At 37.2% G+C, this 21,081-nt stretch overlaps 1 protein-coding gene across 1 annotated transcript in view; it reads right to left on the bottom strand.

Moving 5' to 3' along the window:
- Nucleotides 1-16,681: 16,681 nt before the first annotated feature.
- LOC126455914 (putative inorganic phosphate cotransporter) overlaps nt 16,682-21,081 on the bottom strand; it is a 129,349-nt gene continuing 124,949 nt past the window's right edge. Inside the window, exons 9-10 of the mRNA XM_050091675.1 lie at nt 16,808-16,943; nt 16,682-16,716 (exon numbers count right to left, since the gene is read on the bottom strand). Of these exons, the coding sequence (XP_049947632.1) occupies nt 16,682-16,716; nt 16,808-16,943 (171 nt within the window). The remainder of the gene's footprint in view (nt 16,717-16,807; nt 16,944-21,081) is intronic.

The following is a 21,081-nucleotide window of genomic DNA, read 5'->3' as shown; positions in this document are numbered from 1 at the left end:
CAGAATAAAAAATGTGTTGGATTTCTTTTCGAATGCCCCTCGTATTTCGTGAGAAAGCATTAGCATTTTGTCCCTTGTCTTCTATAGCTGTCTCATGATTCCCACTGGATTTCTTCTCCATCTGCCGCAGACCCTGACATGCATTAATTGAACAGTGACTCTTTGGAATAGCTGAAAGGTCTCTGTAGAGCCATTACATAATATTTCCTCAAAATTTAACGAGACTTCCCATTTCTAACACTTCATACTTCGGGTGTACTTAGTTACGCTGAGAGAATGAATGAGTGGCTGTACACATTATTATCACATACAACTTGATTTATTGACTTCTATCAATTCACGTTTGTTTTATATCTGTTTTACATGGATGTTTGTTAATTTTCTAAGTATATGTATTTCCTCCACTTTCCCCATACTAGATTACGTTGTTTTAATGTTTTTACTTCTATCCTCCTTTCCCGCTTCTCTTTGAATGGCAAGAGTGAATGAATGAATGCATCAGTATATTGGGTTTTCAATGTGTCGGGTGGAGGTAAATTACCGGTACTTGTCTACTGCCGTAGCAATTTAGCCAACTCTTGCGCAGGATTAGAGCGAGGCAAAGATGTTTCATTCCTCCTGGCTGAAGCGCTGTTATGCATTAGCAGGCAGGGTGCGGGAAGGATTTTCTCTATTTTCCACTTGTGTGGATGCCGATTTAGGAGTATTCTTCACTCTTTCCTGAGATTTCGAAGAGCGAGAGGTTGCTCATGGGAGCTCGATTGCAGTACTGAGTATGGTCACTAAATTTGTGCAAGTTTCATCATGGGTGGAGTCTTACTTGGTCCTTTTTGCAGCTTCCGGCCTTTAGTGATGTAGAATTTTTATTTGTGCATGTGTGTTCTTTTCTTATGATTCATTCCTTTGTTTCGCGAGTTTCAATTCTATTCTCTAATTTCCACCCGTTAGCAATTGTGTCGTTTGTTCAGTTTTGTGCAATTCCACGTGTTCTTCGGTGGTTTGGAGACCCTTCAGAGTTCTTGGAGTCTGTATCAAATTTCAATTATTCATTCATGGTAATTTACTTTGATAATTCTTCCCACGAATTACCCGACTGCTCAGAATTTTTGTATTTCTTTCTTGGTCTGGCTTTGAGTGGCTTGTGCCATGTGTTTGAAAAAGCGAATGAGCCTTCAGGTCATCGGTTTTCATTGTTGTTGTTGGTTGGTTTGGGGAAGGAGACCAGACAGCGAGGTCATCGGTCTCATCAGATTAGGGAAGGACGAGGAAGGATGTCAGCCGTGCCCTTTGAAAGGAATCATCCCGGCATTTGCCTGGAGCAATTTAGGGAAATCACGGGAAACCTAAATCAGGATGGGCCAGGCGCGGGATTGAACCATCGTCCTCCCAAATGCGAGTCCAGTGTCTAACCACTGCGCCACCTCGCTCGGTCATCGGTTTTCAGTTCATGTTCTGTACCAGTAGTGCTTTCATTACATTGCTTTCATATGCATCTTGTGTCTTACAAGCATTCCTTATCTGATTTGCATTTCGGATTGAAATCTGCATGGTCTTAGCGTGAATGCCAAGTCCACGTGTTATTCTTTACCTTTAAATTGTTCCTATTTTATGACATGAGTGATTTACAAACTCATCAGGCAATGTATTTAACTATTGCACTTGTGTAATTATTTCAGGCAGCCACCATCCATGGTTAAGTTTTATATAAAAGTCGAGTGCTTTTCTGATAAGCTACAGTAAAGTACATTTTTAGCTCAAGTTGAAATGAATTTCACTGTTACTGTTCGTAATTTATCCCAAGCATCTCATCTGTTTCGTAGGATACATCCTATATATAGGCCCATTCATTTGTATGTTTCTTAAGTAGAGAGCTATAATAAAAGTAATCAACCTAGGAACAGATTGATTAACGGTAGATTTAAGCTGTGAGTCATACTTTCAACCTGCCCTGTACTAAAAGAACCAGTATTTTGAATGTGTACTATCTGTTGACAACTTACCATTTGCTTATTTAACACAAATTGTTTACTTTTGAGCTATAGAATTGTGTGATGCTGGAAGTACAGTCAAGACTTACCCAGCAATGCACCACTGGCTCATTTAAACAATTTTAAATAATATGTTTGATACTATTGATTATTTTATTTAATAGTTTTGTTAACTGTATTTACATGTATTAATTCTTACTGAATAAAATTTACAGTGAAGTAAATATATATCGAAGACATCAAGTGAGTAATGTGCATGAAGTAAACAAATTTCATCCCAATAGTCATCTTGTGTCATTTTATGTACAAAACCTGTTCATAATATGTGGGACTATTTCAACACTACGTTAATGGGAGTTCAAAATATCGCATGGCACCTGACTTTTCATTACTTCAATCTGAAAATCAGTGAACAGTATATTATAACAAAAATTTTCCAAGAGCCAGTCCAGTATTAAGGTTTGCATCAAAGATTGCAGAATCTAATCATCACTTACCGAACACCATAATAATATGTAACTACTATCACCACACAAGTCTGCTGACACACAGAAACCACATAAATGTTCACGAGGCAATTTTAAGAAACAGGTTACTTTTGCACTAAATAATGTAACAGACTCGACATGAATATAGCCTCTCAAGAAACTGACAGACTGTTTACAAGCATTTCCCGAGACTGGACTGAACTTAATTTGAATAATATACAATGTCAACTTTTATCACAAATGTCTTTCTGGTATGAAAGACAGTTCTAGACATCCTGAAAGTGTTTCCTCAACTGCCTAAGTTAATTATTTGCAAGTTTGTTTTCCACTGATTTATCAACTAACCTGACACACCCGTCCACATGACACACACTCATAGCTGACCATTTCAGTCTGTCAATGATAACATTAAATGCAACAAAGTCTGTAGTGTGACAGAGCTACTGATGTCATAAGTAGAAAGCAGTCAGTGTGGATAATGTCATCAGCATTGTTGAAACTTTACTTTTTAGAAGTCTGTGCAAAAATAAATAATCCAAGTTATGCCTTTGGCATTGATGCTAACAGTTGAAGCATGTCAAAAGTAAAGATGGCTGTCATTCACTGTGATCTATAAAGGATGCAGCTGCCACCATTTTGTGAAATAATTTATATTCAAAGACATGCTGAAGAACACTTCATTTTAACTGACATTAATATCATAGCATTTGTGTACAATTGCATTTACATATTTATTTATTTATTTATTTTGCTTATTTAGTGCCCACTGGACTTAAAGTACAGAACAGTATAAAATATTACATAATGTTACAACAAAAACATTCTGCTTAATTAGATTATAAAATTATATAACTACATATAGATAGAATAAAAACTAGTGAAACCTGTTGGTTGATTTTACTAAAACTATGAAATACCAATATACATAGATGAAAGAAGTTTGGTTTTGTCTAGGAATGAGTGGTAATTATGAATTTTTGTTTAGAGAGTTATGAAACAGACCTACAGATTTGAGCAAAATTCCAGGTATTCATTAATGCTGTAGAAGCTCTTTATTAGTAATTTTTAGTTTTTTTAATGTATTATTTTTTTCCGTCTGGCAGTGCACTGTACATAATTTTTGGTTTGTAAATGGCACTGTCCTGATATATTGATTTTATGCGCACATCCCTGTTCCTTGTTTGATAATTAAGGATCTCACTATTCAGATCTGAAACTTTGTGGTCTTTAATGATGCAGATGCTTTCAAATATAAATATAGATGGTAAGGTCATTTTTAATTCCTTAAAGATAACCACTACATAGTGCTCTGTGAGCAACATCACTTATTAATCTTACAGCTTTCTTTCGGAGCTCAAAAGACTGCTTTGGAGAAAGAGGTATCTCCCCAGAATACTATACCATACTTCAGTACACTATGCATGTATGCATAATAAGCACTGAACACTTTAAGCACTCTTAGCATGTAACAATACTTGCTTAATTTTCGTTAAGCGTTTCTACATGTTTTTCCCATATTAGATGCTCATCCACCTATAATCCAAAATATTTTCTGTGATTCTTTTGCTGAATTTGGCTGTTCGATAATGTGTATTTTACATTGGTCCTGTTTTTGTTCCTTACATGGTTGAAGTTCATACATACAGTTTTCTTTTCATTGACAACTAGACAGGTATCTTTAAACCATTTTTCTGCTGTTTCTGCTGCTCTGTCTATTTTTTGCTGCATCTCATAATAATTCTTCCCTTTTATAATGAAGCTTGTATCAGCAGGAAATAATACAGTATCAGCTGTTGAAAACTATTGTAGGTCATTAATAAAATACTTTGTTTTCTGGGAATACATCAGTCATAACTGATGCTTGAACCATTGATTTTCTTATTTTGCTAAGCCATTGTAAATTACTGACTGTCCCTTATAAATTATCTTAGAAAATATTAACTGGCAAACAGTATCAGAACAAATATAAAGCTGCCTGATATCTCCCCAAAATCAGTGATGTGAAAACATCACAGGCAAGTGAAGTGTCACTATCTAGAACTGCGAAGAGAGAAATTGCAAAAAACTGATTTAACTATCTATCTTTAATACTTTTCACTTAATTCTGTCGCTATTGTGGCTTGTTGCTGGAGCATGAAATGCTAATTTCTTAAAGTAGTAATTCAGCAGAAAATTACTAAGAACTTTTGTTTCTCATGTCATTTATGTAAGCAGGAGCCCTCTCTTCTGCAGAGTCATGTAATTTTTCAGTGTCCTTGGCCAGTGCATCACATTCAGAGCTCAGGTTAATGTATGCAAGTGGCATTAACATAGCAAGTTTTACTGTGGGACATGTCGACTACTACTGTGTGTGAGGATGGAAGGGAGAGGGACGACGGGAAAGGGCTACACTACATATAATGAAACTAAAATGCAGGAAGCTGTTGCTGGGCCCCTTGCCAAGGGCAAAGAGATTTTTGCTATCGAGTTTCCAGCCAACTGTGCAGTGGAAACAGGGAGAGCTAGCTGGCTATTTAGAGCTGGCATTTCTGCCATCAATAAGTTTTGCTTCGTACTTGCAAATATTAGAATACTGACCCTGACTGAACACTGTAACTACAAAAAAATTAAGTCTGGTAACCATGAAATTGTTGCAATGTAAATGAAAATGCATATTTTGTGACAGTGTTTCATGCACTGTATGTCACAATTTAAGTATTCCCCAGTGTTCAGTGAACATTACAGTACCAGTGTATCTTAGTTTAATCTCGTTACAATGTTGGATATGGATTTTACATTTCTTCATTAAATCTCTTTCTTTTTTCTACCATTTACTTACAGCTATCAACCACAAATATATTTTTCAACTTTGGTCAAATGGTGTACAAACTAACTGGAATAACCACAGCTCAATATTTGCAGAAAATCGAAAATACACTCAACAAAACAAAACTGTTTGCACAGAAAACTGTCCAATTTATTTTTCTGAATGCAGCTGGTTTTATTCAGGATTTCATTATACCCCATTATTCCTCACTCTTTTGGCTACAAAACCTTATTTTTCAACATAATTTCCATTCAGTGCAATGGCCTTATGCCGCTTTATTGGGAGGGCCAGTATGTTCACATGATACCACTCAACTAGTTGGCATTTGAGCTAACGTCTTGTTGCACCAATGATCTACCCATCACCCATGTACTGCTTCCCATGGAGTCCATTTTTCATTGGGCCAAACTACCGTATTTACTCGAATCTAAGCCGCACTCTAATCTAAGCCGCACCTGAAAAATGAGACTCGAAATCGAGGAAAAAAAATTTTCCCGAATCTAAGCCGCACCTGAAATTTGAGACTCGAAATTCAAGGGTAGAGAAAAGTTTTAGGCCACACCTCCAAATCGAAACAAAGTTGGTCCATTGTAATATGAGACAATTTAGGTCGAATGAATGACGATACAGCAACAGTTGTAGTAAGCTTAGCACGTAAACTTTACCAGGTAGCCATTGCTATGCGTCAGGCGCTCCGTCCGTATTTATACAGGTACCCTTCCTTTTTCATGTGCTTCGTCTGGTTTGAATTGATTGCTTATTTTTCCTTGATCTGATAAGTGCCATTCTCTTTGTTATAGGTGTTTACGTCACTCTAAGCTGAAAATGCATTACTGTACTGTGTCATGCACTGTTTGTCGCATTCTGATAACGAGTGTTTACGGCCTGTTACCGCTCGCGCAGTGTTGCCAACTCTAAAAAACCTGAGTCACTAGATTCAATATCAAAAGTCGCTAGAAAGTCGCTAAAACTGATTTTACTAGGGGTGTACTGAAAATTTAGTGCTGTGAATGGTGCAATAAGCCAGTTGGGGGGGGGGGGGGGGGGGGGGGGAGGGGAATAAAATATTAATAAAAATTGTCTCATACGTAATTGCTATATTGTCTTAATTAAATGACGCATCGCTTGCAACAACATAAATATAAAATACACTAACATTTAATTAAACATGTTATCATAATTGACACAACACATAAATGGTTGTTTCAATCACAGTGTCAAATATACTAGAAACATACAACTATTTGTAACAAAAGAAAGCAAGAACTCAAATTAGGTTACAAAATATATATATTCCGGTATGCGAGCTTTTCATCATCGTCACTCAGAAGATCGAATAACTCTTCTGTTTCAGTTGAACGTCGCCAGAAGATGATGTTGCAGTTAGACTGGTTTTGTCGCAAAAGAGAAACTTTTTTTCGTTCCAATAAGCTCCAATACATGTGACAGTATGTCAAAAGATGCACAATCTTAATTTGTTTCTGCAGCTGGTCTCTCAATATGATCAAGGCATTCATTGTCTTTAACGATAATTTGTTATGATGTTTGGTTTTTATAATGTTCATAGAACTGAATATTCTTTCCACTTCTGCATTTGAATGCGGAAGGCATAGAACAGTCATTGCTAGCTGTGAAATCAAAGAAAAAGGATTCTCCCCTGCAGCATTTTTATACTGCAAAACCTCACTCCAAAATCAAACAGTGGTGTTATTCCACCTAATGAAGTTGATATTATGCCATTCTTAAAGCATACCGTCTATGAAATCGCCACTAAAACCCAATTCTTTGGCTACATCCGCTACAGCATTATTTTTATTCACTTTTAGTGTTTCTTCGACATTCAGAATTGACATTTTTTTCAAGGTCGTAACGTTACTTGGCAGTTAAATTTCTTTTACGAGTCTCAGACTAAACTGAATGCATTTCTTCTTCAAATAAACTTTATTTTCTTCAGACAAACTTGACTCAGACAATTTCTGTTCAAACATAAAGCCAAGGTTCGGATTTGCGTACACACATTCGCTTGGAACTGGTGTTGTCAACAAATCAACAGTTGGAAAAACTATGTTTTGTCCGAGTGACTGCATGAGAAATACAAGTGTATCTAGTAATTTAGTTGGGTCATTGTCTTCTCCTTCAAAAGCTTTTATTGCTATTTGTATGTCTTTTAAAGCATGTTTAAGGTAAAACATGTAAAGACGATTTGAGTCCTCACAATACATCTTGTACAAAAGACCGGCAGTGTAACAATTGTCTTGAACCATGGCAAGTGAAAAATGTAGCTTTAGTTCTGCCCACTGCTCCAGAATTCTTCGTATTGCTGGTTCAATTGAAAGCCAACGTGTTGCACAGACCTTCAAAATTTTTAGTGGCTGTTTTCCACAATTTATTGTCTCATAAACGTTTTTATCCTGTCCTGTCTTTTGGGTGAAATGGAGAACGAATTGTAGGTTTCCCGTACAATAAACTATGTTTCTAGGTATGGTATTCACTGAGGTGTGCGAAACTGCAATCTGAAGAGTGTGACAAATGCAACGGATCAATAGCATATGCTTCAAACCATATTCTCTCTTGAGTTGTTCGAAAAGCACATTGTTTATTCCAACCATTGCAGAATCATTATCGGTGCCAATTCTTACCATATTAGCGAATGGACGTTTGAGATCCTTCAAAGAATTCACAAGAACAGCAGCCAGATTTCTTGCATCTGCAGTTTTTACTACAGCGAGTTTGAGAAATGCTGATCCAATGGTTTGGTTGTTTACACTATGGTACCGTATAACGATACCTAGCATTTTAGATATTGTTACATCTGTGGATTCATCTATTAGTACACTGTATTTTTGGTTACCTATATTTTCAACCAATGATTGTGTAAAATATGGAGCCAAAACTTCAGTTATAATGTTAGTGCACTTTGTATGATGTAATTGCATGTTTTTAGCACCTTCATCACCGGAAAACACCTTCTTGCACAGTATTCCTTAATTATCTACAGCTAAAATAGAACGATGTTCAGCAATAAATAAAGAATGGGCGCCTTCCGCTCTGCTTGCTATTCTAACTGTAGTTTTCGGAACAATTTTCACAGGTAAGGTGGTTTGTGTTTTTTTTTAAATCAATTTTTTGTTTATGCTTAATAGTTTTCGAATGCTTTCTAATATCATACAATTTAGCATAAAACTCTGTTGCACATACTTGACATCTTGCCTTGGATAAGTCTCCAACGATTGGTTTCAGTCACCCATTGAATTCAGGTTCTGCTTCCCTCGCATCCCGATATTTTTGAGTGTACTGCTTCTTCTTCTGCGGCAAATCCATTATGTAAGCCACCACAACACAAGTTTCACCAATTTATAATCACTGAAAATACATTAAAACTCAGGCAAACTAGAGGTCATGAAACAATGTACTCACTCGGTAACTCGATATCAGTCCTATTGTTCATTGTTTAAAACGTAATAATGTCCGAGTTACTCCCACCGAATTGTTCTTGCGTTACCACTGCCCATGTGGTAATAATTTGACTGCGAGTTAACATTTCGAAAAATTAGAGGTTTTGAATAGAAATGTATTTTATTATACTTAATATTACGTATGTTTTTTGTCAATTCGAAAAATAAAGGGAGTTGAAAAGTTGAATTATAGATCGATATGCTGTCGACGATAAGAGGCTAGTGGATAATGAATAACGAATTTTTCTATAGTCAAGGTTCACTTACTCTGTAGACAATTCCCACATTCAGGTTTACTAAATGCTGAACAATACTACATGATCTGCTAAGAACAAAGTCAGTGTAGTACCCATTCTATAGTTAAATCTTAGTTTTGTTAATGAAAATACTGGCCCAAAATAGTTTTGATTTGTACTTCAAAAGTCGTCAGTACTCCAAAAGTCGCCAGATACGTCGCCAAATAATTTTTGTCGCTAAAAAGTTTTCTTTGTCGCTAAGACGAAGGCAAAAGTCGCCATTTCTAGCGACAAAGTCACTAAATTGGCAACACTGCGCTAGCGGCATGGCTTGCTTTTGTGCGCGCTGCCACCGCTTACAATAAAAAAAAGAGAGTTCTGAACGAGACTTTAGCGAAAATTTTTCTCCGTTTGAAAATCTTTGCAGACGCCTCTTTAGTACATTACATTCTGCTCAGAAATTAGTCATCTTAGATTTAAAAATCTAGTGAATTACCGTGCTTCATTTCTGACTATCACTATTAGGCATAAGAATAATACGAATATAAACGTGACATGATATGTATATTCTTCCGCATTTGCTGTTGTCTCACTCTAGTTTCATAGTTTATTAGGCGGACAGGATTTAAATGAGATAGCAGCAAACACGAAAGAATACATGGCAAAATGTTTATATTCGTATTATTCTTATGGTGAAGAGAATACTGCATGTGATTCACAATTCATAAAAGTTCCGATTAGCGTCTATCTCTTATCACAGGTAGGAAAAAATTCAGTTGGCCATATTGACAAACATCCCAAACAGTCTTGCCAGTCGAATTTTCGTAGTACAGTGAAATGCAGCTACATTTGAAGATGAAAAATACGGAATTTGTATTTACTTCGTTGGATAATGTATGAACATGCAGTGGTCGAAACTCGGGGCGGAGAAAAAAAGCTCGACTTCCAATTTTTTTTTTTTAAATTTCTTTACTGACACAGAGGTTTTGGCGCCAGTATTTATCTTTGTGCATGCAAAGCATGCCTGCTTAGCACTACATATATTCGACGGCGGAAGTTAGTTGTGGCGGCACCTACCAACATTTTTCAGAACTTCCGCTTACTTTGCACTCGATTCTAAGCCGCAGGCGGTTTTTTGGATTGCAAAAACTGGAAAAAAAAGTGCGGCTTAGATTGGAGTAAATACGGTAATGGAAGTAGGAAGTTATAAGATCTTGGCTGTAAGTCGAATAAGGATGGACAAGCCAATGAAGCTTTACGAGCTGCTCTCAGGTACACACACTTGTCTGAGGCCTTGCATTGTTATGGATAAGGAATTCTTTGCATTTTTATGGCAGCGAACAAGTTGAAGTAATCTCTTCAATTTTTGGACGGAAGCACAGTACACTTCATAGCTGATTGTTGCACAGTTAGGGAGGACACCACTGCAAATGCATGTTCACACATTCAAGCATTGTAGGAGTCTCATCTGTGTGTGGCCAGCTGGCACAAGGGAGATGTGACAGATTTGCATGACATCATTGCACTGATGACAGTTGCTTCGTTCAACATCTTACCATGCTTTTGTTCACTGCCAGGTCTCTGTAGACATTGTACTAGTGCCTTTGAATATCGACAATTCTATTTTTCACCAAAAGAAACTTCACGACACCTCTACTTCGAATGTCACTGGTACATACACTATTTTGAAGGCTAGATATAGTGCTGCCACCTATTGGAACTTCCTGTAACTGTAAGGTCTGAAGGCAGAATATTCCAACATGTTCAACATATTCCACACTTTTTCCAACTGAAATTGACCTTTATCAGACCTTTAGCATACCGGGCAAGGGAGTTTTGATCACTACAGATATGCTATCTATGGATGGGCAGGTTGTACGAGAGGGACTTTTTGGTGTGGAAGTGATGACAGCTGTCAAAATACAGGTGTTGTTGGTGGTTAGTGGGTTTAATAAGGATGGACAGAGATGTGGATGGAGCCTTCATAATGGATGTTGATGCCCAGGAAGGTTCGACATTGGGTTGACGAAGACCATCTGAAGCAGATGGACGACTGTAAGGTGGTTGAGGAATGAGGATAGGGTGTGTCGAACCTGAGTCTAGATCATTAACATATTGTCAGTGAACTTTAAGCAGACAAGAGAGTTGGGGGTTTCGGGAGCCTTCAATGATTTCCTCTAGGTGGCCCTTAGAAAAGTTGGTATAGGAAGGTTTTATGTGGGTGCCCATGGCTGTGCCACACATATCTCTCTTCTGAGAGTAGTAGTGGTGTGTCAGGATAATGTTGGTAAGGGATTTGAGGAATGAGGTAGTGGGTATGGAACCTGGAGGAAATGTGGAGTATTGGTAACAGAAAGACCATGACAACAGTGACAAGTATAGATCTGACAACTTACGAGGTTTGATGGAGTGTAGTTTGTCAAGAAAGTGGTTAATATCTGAGGCTAAGTTTTGGGCAATTGGCTGGAGTTGTTAGTTAACAAAAACAGCATGATAACCTGCTACAATGGTGTGTCCAGTATTATTTTATTTGTGAATTTTTGTGAGCATGCACAAGGTGAGTACAGAGTGTGTCATTGGGTTTAGGCAGGAGGTGACTTGAGGAAGAAGTCCTGGGATGGGCACAATGATTTCAGTAGGGATTGGAGCTTGTAAAGAGAGAAGTCAGGTGGTTAGCAGAAACATTGTGTCAGGCAGTCATTGTGATTCACCATACTGTGGTGGAACATTTGTCTGCATGGAGGATGATATGATTATGTCAGTGTCTGTATGAGGTTGTGTATGGCTGTCCTTTTCTCATGCTGGTATTCTTAGGTGAAGACCTGTGGAAGGATTGTGAGACCAAGTTGGAAGTAAGGAATTTGTGGAAAGTGGCCAGGAGATGATTAGGCAGAGGAAGTGGGAGGAGGACAGTAGATCTTTGACAAGCCCAACAAGGCTTAACTTTAATATGGGGCTGAAGGTGAAGCCTTTGGATAGGACAAGCTTCTGTACAACAGAGGTTTTGATGGAAAGGTAAACAGAAGTGCTTGTGATTAATTGTATTCTCGATTCTGTGGAGTGTTGAAAATAGTTTTGGAGAATGCAAATCGTAAAGGTAATCTAGGCAGGGCCTGGGTGCTGTGAAGTGTTCACAGAGTTCACCGTGGATTGTTTAGGTGTTGATGGGTAGTGAAGGTCCAAGGCAGGAGGAGGATGTCTTTAGATTGGGTAATTTAGCAAAGTGGCATTAGAGTGCTCTTCAAGGTGTTTGAGGATAAGATTTTCAGTTCTGTAGATATGGTTTATGTAGTGGGGATTGCACAGTAAAAATGTATTTTGGAGCAATCAAAAGTGGTTGTGTGATATCTGCACCATAGACATGTGTTTATGCAGTACCAGGTTTATGTGGTACAGGGACAGGTGAAATCTAAGAACATTCATGTCTCCAAAATGATATTATCACTCTGCTGTGGAGTGTGCACTGATATGAATCTTCCTAGCAGATTAAAACTGTGTGCTGGACTGAGACTTGAATTCAGGACCTTTGCCTTTTGTGAGCAAGTGCTCTACCATCTGAGCTACCCAAGTACAATCCGCGACCTGTCCCCACAGCTTTACTTCCGCCAGTACTTCGCCTTTTATGTTCCATCCAAACTTCACAGAAGCTCCCTGCAAAACTTTTAGAACTAGCACTCTTGGAAGAAAGGATATTGCAAAGACATGGCTTTGCCATATCAGTGCACACTGCAATGCAGAGTGAAAATTTTGTTCTGGAAACATCCCCAGGCTGTGGCAAAGCCACATCTCTGCAATATCATTTCCTCCAGGAGTGCTAGTTATGAAAGTTTTGCAGGAGAGATTCTGTGAAGTTTGGAAGGTAGGAGGCAAGGTACTTGTGGAAGTAAAGCTGCGAGGACAGGTTGTGATTCGTGCTTGGGTAGCTCAGATGGTAGAGCACTTTCCTGTGAAAGGCAAAGGTCCTGAGTTAGAGTCTTGGTCTGGCCAGGAAGTTTCAGCATTAAAGTCATTGTTAATGGAGGTAAATTTTACGGTGCCCAGTGGAGGGTAGAAGTGAGCCTGTGGCAGTTTCTGGTTAGAGCAGACTGATCTACATTCATTAGTATCATAGGAGAAGACACTGATATCTAATACCTCCAAGAAGATGCATGTTGATATTGTGGCAAAAGGGTTGCCGAATGGCAATTTACTATGACCCTTGTACATATACTAATTAGGTGGCAAATTTCTGAAATACAATTGCCTCCAAAATATATGAGCTGGGAAAATAAGTTAGCTGATAATCACAAACCAATGACACCATGTGCTAAGCTGGAACAAATAGATTTATTTCCTTGAGGACAAAACTGATACTTGGATCTTAACAGATAATATCTGTGGCAGATTGTACAAAAATCATGAACAGAAGCAAGATTCCATGCTGATTTGCTAACAGTACTCATCTGTGTTCCAAGTTCAAGCCAGTGGTCTGTGCACTGAGTCAAGCACTTAATACTAACATGGAATTTATCTAACTCAAAATGGTGAATGATCACACACAAAATAGATGTGCGTTTGCTTATGAACAGAGGTGCTTCCCGTGGTTGCTGTAGATGGCAACAAGGCAGTAACTGGTGGTAATGTAGCCTGAAATGCCCTATCTGCTGGTGCTGTGACACTTTATCAATAGCACAGATGTATGACGAGAAATTGATGGGTGAATGGTGATGTCTAAGCTGCAAGACTTGCCAACTGTCCAGCATCCTATCTGCGGTGCTCCAGCATGGAGCACAATTAATTTTTGGTTTTCTACTGGGCATCTGGATGAGCACAACTTGGCATGAATCTCTCCATGGATACAGAAGAGAGAAAGCGACTTTACTGATTGACTATCCAGAGGCGTGTCTACTAGACCTCGTCCTTTTGCACCAAAACAGACACCTCTTGTTCTCAAAAATTGCCAGTCCTGGCATAGAAATGAAATTGGCACCAATCATGACCCCAAAACAGAACCCATCTTTTCTGACTACAATAAAAAATTACCCACAGCAACCTCAAGGTGTCCTGCCAAAATCAGAAGGCTATTTGGAATGTGGGCAGACTTCACAGTCCACCCACCAATTTTAGGCGCGATCTAGTCAACATGCGAGATAACTCAAGCATGGGGTGCAATGACAGAACATGTAAATTTGTTGGTGTGCATGCATTGCCTCTCCAGTAGGTGTCCTGCAAAGCCAGAGGGCGATTTCTGTGTATTCTAACACCCCAAGCAGTGCAGGCACTGCAACCCAGCATTATCGTATGACCACACAAGAAGGCTTCTTGTAACAGAGTGAGCAGTAAAGCAATTTGGCAAGTGCAGAGCTGGGGCAACATGGTGACAACTTAAAATGTGGCTTATACAGTAAGGCCTTTCCGTGCTTTCCCACATTGTCCTCACTTGACTCTGGGAAGGTCACTGACTCATCACATTGATGTGAGCCCTGGGTACCTTATCTCAGCTGAATGCAGCCACTACTTACAGAGGGCTAAACATAGCATTAAGAGAACAAATCCATCCCCACATTGATGAACTACTCAGGCATGCAGGTACTGTGAGCTCATTCACTCATTTATGCCTTGGGTGCCACAACAGAAATGAAACAACATGTAACTTATGTCCTATTAGCATGTTGACTTGCTAACAAAAAATGTGAGACAAAGGTCCTGATGGAAGACCCAACAGGACTGGAGGGGCCAGAAAGTCTTGTCACCTTTGAAGGCAATTCCATGGCTTAGGCTGCATTTAAGGAACAGGATGGGTCACTGCATTTTAGCTAAAGATAGTGATGCTTTTCTAAATTGATGCAGGTAAATAAAGCACAAGTATATTGGATGTGATGTTGCTAGAAAAAACATGATATGGCATGGGAAGTGGACAAAGGAAAGCATTAGGTGGTTGTAACACCAAGTACATGTAACTAGATGTTGGGAGTGAAAAGGCCAGAAGGAATTATGCTGAGGGCAGTCAGTTTGTTCAGTGATGTGAGGACATTTTATCATGTGTAAGCTACATCATGTGTGGAAAACAGAAAGAAAAGGTGTAAAATTCTGATGTGAGCAATGTGTGGGAAGAAGTGAGTGGATTTGGAAATGAAATGTAATGGTTAGTTACTAGAAGTGTGTTCTGACTGATGTGGTGGACAAGTGGTTTGTCGAATAGTGCGTTTTAATGGACAGTATTGGCACAACAGGATGACTTAAGGTGATACACAACCACATAGGTCAGGGCATGTGAAGCATGTGCTTCACTGTTTTTACTGGCTAGGAATTTGGTTTAGAGATGCAAAAGGTGCACAGGCTGGGAACACAATGCATGGCTGACTGAGCCATTGAGAACATCACACAATTAAGGTGGCATGGAGACATTAATCAGGAATGAGTGATGGGACAGAAAAGAAAAAACTTGTGTGGAGGCTGTGAGGACATTGAGTTAATAGGGGTTGAGACCAGTACGATTTGTGTATGCTTTGTGACAACTCAGTGCTTCTGTTATGCAGTAGATGGTCATCTTTACTTCACAACTATATGCACCAAGAGTACTTAAGTAACATCAAAACCTAAATATACATATAGGGGTAAACAGCAAATTAGGCAAAGGATGGATCACTGTTCACCACAACAATGACCTGATTAGTGTTTTCCATACTGAAAAGAGATTTGGCCAAAACGTGTAACATGTAACATTCTTTTTGTTGTGCCTGTCTGCCACTCACTGGTCATCTTTATGGTAAGTAGCAATCTATCCTTTTCCTAAAATTTTTGATATCCAACCTGGAGTTTCCATTTTTTAATATATGGGTAAATGTATGCAACACATTATTATCTTATTTGCGAAATTCTTGTTTTGAACTTTAACATGTAGACAAAATGTGTAAGACTGATTTAGGTGACTTTGCCTGTATTTACAAAAGTATATACTGTACATAATGTAATCAAATGGGACCAAATAATCTGTAGCTTTTTCAGTATGTGTAGCCTCATTCATCAGAGACAGTGGACAAGAGGGCAGTAATAGTGAGGGTTTTTGTTATGTTACTGTTTCCTGGTTTTTCAAGTTTTGTAGATATAGAAAGAGTCACATTTTTGGAATTATTTATTTTTTCAGAAATAAAGTGCTACAATAACAATAAAATTAGATAAAATACAGTTTCATTTTAATTAAAAAGTTCTATTGACTAGAAGACACTTTGCATTTGTGTGTTCAGTGCATAAATTACATAAAATAGAAACCATTTGTACTCTTGTCATCTCCAATTGGAGATTTTCATTTGCATATGACATTACTAATTTCTTCAAATAGTAATTCCTCTCCTCCAGATAGTGGTATGTTTGATAGGCACCTGCTGTGCTCAAAGCATGTATTTCAAATATTTGTTGTAACTTTTGGCAATTTAAGAATCCACAAAAAATTTGACAATAGTTAAACACTCTATGATAATTATGCATGGAACAACATGAGTGAATTAATTAAAACAGTATAGCGACTACATGCATTGGAGCATGTATATTACATTCTTTAAAAGTTAACAACAAATTAAAACTGGACTTCAGCTATATTAATTAGAAAGGAAATCTAAACATTTAACAACTTTCTTATTACCTTATTTCCATTCAAAAATGCACAAATCACATTTTTATATTAGCTGCCATTGAATAAGTCCCTGCATAAAACTGAAGGCACTGCTCCTCATGCACTAGGTGGCGCTGCTGTTCCATAATTTGCTGCAATCATCAAAATGTTAGATGTAGCATACATTACAGTACATAATGAACAGTTATTTAATGGCTGCTCGAGATAAGGATCTAACATTACCTTCACTTTCTTTGGTTAAACGAGTTGGCTCATTCCACGGTTGGACTTCACCCTTACCAAATATGATAAATATAAGATTCCCAATAAAATAGAAGCCAGCAGCAATTAGGAATATTGTTCGCCATTCTTCAGGGGCCTAAGACAAAAAAGAAAACACATGAGGCAACAATTAACTAACTTTTTGTATTGTATTGTATTGTATTGTATTTATTGGTCCAGTAAATCTTACATGTACAGTACAGCACATCAGATATTGGACAGGTCAAAGTATATCTTACAATTAAAACACTTTAGAAACTAGAAAATTATGTTCACAAAATTTTACAGCACTTCATATACTGGGCAAGTCAATGTGTAAGTTATAATTAAACCACATTAGAAACTTGAAGTTTACAACTGAATACATGTATAAGCCAATATTAACGATTAAAGTATTTGCATGATCCTCACTTAAGCTCTAAGGATTTTTGAGGAACTCTTCTACACTATGAACTGATATGTACACTAGAGAATTACATTCACAGAATTTTACATCATATACTGGGCAAGTCGCTATACAACTTATACTTGAACTCCATTATAAACTTGAGAATTACATCTGAATGTATTTATAGGCCAATATTAATGGTTACAGTATTTGCATAATCATCACTTAGACTCTCGAGGATTTTGGAGGAACTCTTCCACACTATAAAAGCAATGTGTCAACAGATATTCTTTTAATGCTGCTTTAAAATTTTTTACATGTGTCATTACTTTAATTTCTCTTGGCAATTTATTGTAGATAATTTTTCCATGGTGTAATATTCCTTTTTGGCACAAACTGGTTTTTGTATGGAGTACATGAAAGTCAGTTTTCTGTCTTGTATTATGATGATGAACATTTTCATTTTCATTTTTGGGGAGGATACTAGGATTTGTTAATGTATATTTCTTTATAAACATTGCACTTTCTAATAGGAAAATACATGGAAGGGGAAGAATCCCCATCCTTTTAAATAATGGTCTACATGGTTTGTTCCTTTTTATTCCAGCCATGATTCTCACTATTCTTTTTTGCATCCTGAAGAGTTTTAGGCAGGATGGCAAGTTACCCCAAAAAGTGATCCCATATTTTAGGACAGAATGTATATTAGAATAGTAAACTGTCATTAGACAGTCCTTATGACAGCAGTTTTCTAGCACTCTCATTAAATAACACATGGTACTTAGCTTCTTTAATATGTTGTAAATGTGAGTTTCCCATCTAAGATTATCCTGTAGCCAGACCCCCAGAAATTTTGTATTAGGCACACTTGCAATATCCGTGTCTGACATCTGAATTCTTATATCCTCTTCAATGTTTCTCTTATGAAAATTTAATGCTACTGTTTTGCTTTTATTTATTATTAGTTTGTTTTGGTTGAACCAGTTTACAACATTTGTTAATGACTCAGACAGTCTTGTCTGTAGTATCTCTGCAGTCTTCCCACTGACTAATATGCTTGTGTCATCTGCAAACTGGATAGTGCTATGGTACTGGTTGGCTGATGTTAGGTCATTTATATATATATCAAAAATAGGATGGGGGCCCAGTACCGAGCCCTGCGGTACTCCATATTTTACTGCTTTATCATCAGAATAGTGTCTTGTTGATTTATTTTCTTTGTGAAAATGTATTTCTACTACTTGCTTGCCGTCAGTAAGATATGATCTAAGCCAGCTGTTAGGCATACCTCTGATACCAATTCTTTCAAGCTTCTGCAGCAATAGAGTGTGGTCTATGATATCAAAAGCCTTAGACAGATCAAGGCATATGCCAGTTACTTTTTGTCCACTATCAATTTTTTCGAGTACTTCACCCAGAAATTCATATATTGCTGTTTCTGTTGATTGGCCTTTCCGGAAGCCATGTTGGGTTGTGGATAATATTTTGCACTTTTCTAGAAAATCTAGCAACCTCTTATGAAAAATTTTTCTAGTATTTTAGAAAATGTAGATAGCAAGGCAATAGGTCTATAATTGGCTATGTCTTCTTTCTTACCCTTTTTGAACAGTGGTTTTAGTTTCACTGTCTTTAAGCAGGAAGGAAAGACTCCATTTGCTAATGAACTGTTGAAAATGTGGGCTAATGGTATTGCAATGAGGTCCCCCACATTTTTAATGACATAATCTGGAATCTCATCCACACCTGTTGAAAATTTTGTTTTTAACTCTCTTATTGATAGTATAATTTCCTTAGGGTTGGTTGGAGTAAGAAATAGGGAGTTGCAGTTTCTATTTTGATTGGATGGTGTTGTAGCAGGATTTTTATTTGAAGATTTTATATCAGATAGTAATTTTTCACTAATATTTGAAAAGTATGTATTAAAAGCATTGGCTACTTCTTCTGGATTTGTAATTTTTTTGCCATCTTGGATTACCTGGAGATTTACATTTTGGGAGGTCTCGTTTCCTACTTGTTCTCTGACTATCTTCCACATGACTTTCATTTTGTTCCTGGCCATTTTTATATGGTGATCATTTGTTGTTTTTTTAGATTCTTTTATGACTTTGTGAAGCACACTCTTATAATTCTTGAAATGCACCAGAAATTCTTCTGTAACATTTTGTGTTTTTGAGATTTCATAAAGTCTCCTCTTTTCAGCACATGATATTTTAATGCCTTTCGTCAGCCATGTAACATTTCTTTTTTTAGTTTTTAATGTTTGGTTTTTAACTGGAAAAGAAATATTGAAATAATGGGAGAATATTTCCATGAACATGTCAAACTTTTTACATGTGTCCTCATAGTTGTCTATATCATTCCATGTTTCTTTTTTCAGTAAGTGCCTGAAGTGTTCTAGGTTGTGCTTGCTAAAATTTCTACCTTTTCTTGTCATTTGTTGTTCAGTATTTCCTGCAGTGTCTACTGGGAATTCAATAAACTGTGCATAATGATCACTGAAACCTGTATTCATATTTCCAGATTTGTATAAATATTTATCTGTATTATTTAGTATCTGATCTATAGCACTGCTTGACGATTTGGTGACTCTGGTGGGGGATTTGATAGTTGTATGTATGATGTAGGTTTTTAATAAGGCCTCAAGGTTTAATCTATCTTTTGAGTTCTTGTTGAAATCTATATTAAAATCACCACATATGATGGTTGTTTTACTAACTATTTTTATATTGTTAAGTGCCTTCTCAAGATTTTCCATGAAAGTAGTTACATTTCCATCTGGGCTTCTATATATGCAAATAACAATTATATTTAAATTTTTCAGTTCTGTAGCAGAAATTTCGAAGTTTTGCTCTTACCCTAGCTGGTTAGTGAACTTTAAATTTTCGTGTTTGACGTCCTCTCTAACATATATGCATGTTCCTCCATGCATGGAGGTTTTCCTACAAAAAAAAGATGAAAGGGTAAAGCCCTCTATCCTTGTGTGATGTAACATTTTCGGATAACCAGTGCTCACTAACACATACAACAGACACTTCTTTTAGTTCATCTGATAACAATATTTCTATCTCACTAACTTTATTTGATAAGGATTGTACATTTTGGTGCAGGAGCATAAATTTCGATGATGACTTATTTACTAGGTTGTTTTGGCCTACCTTATGTTCGACAGCTGCACATGACATATCATTTTTAACACTTTTACAACTGAAGTTTTCTTTCCAGAGCGATGTTTTAGAAGATGAAATCAACATTTCTCTGGAATCACTTGCCATAAAAAACGTTGTGGTTCTTTCCTGTTTCGTGTTGGGCGAGTTGACTTGTGTGATGGCGTTTCTGCTGTAATTTTTGGAGTTGTAATTTGAGGAACCGCCACCAGGCTAGATTCAATTTTTTATACAACACCTAGTAACTACAGTAACATCCAACCCTACTTGTAGGTAGAGTTACATATCTGTCAATTTCAATAACTAGTAGATGAATGCCTATAACAAATCATTCAAACATTTTGATTTGTTGCACATTACATTTGGGTCATTAAATAGTTAAAGAAAATTGTGCATTACACATAATGAGTAACGCATCAATAGATGGTTTCCCAACTACCTCAGTCATGTTTTAGTGTACATCAATCCAAAAGGTTGAACTGCACATTTGAAACCGTTAATATCGATAGGAAATACTGTAGCTTGGAGAAAGCTATGGATTTTAAAGGATATTCATTGAAAATCCTCCCTCAGAATCCTTATTAACAGAAAGGATGAACTAATGACCAACTGAGGAAGGAGGCTGCTACTATTATCACCTAGAGACAGTTTTAGTATGTTTATGCAGACCTAAATGGATAACG

Source organism: Schistocerca serialis, chromosome 1 (genome assembly GCF_023864345.2).
Source record: "Schistocerca serialis cubense isolate TAMUIC-IGC-003099 chromosome 1, iqSchSeri2.2, whole genome shotgun sequence".
NCBI lineage: Eukaryota > Metazoa > Arthropoda > Insecta > Orthoptera > Acrididae > Schistocerca > Schistocerca serialis.
The sequence above is the reverse complement of the archived record's forward strand: the minus strand, read 5'-3'. Positions and strand labels throughout refer to the sequence as shown.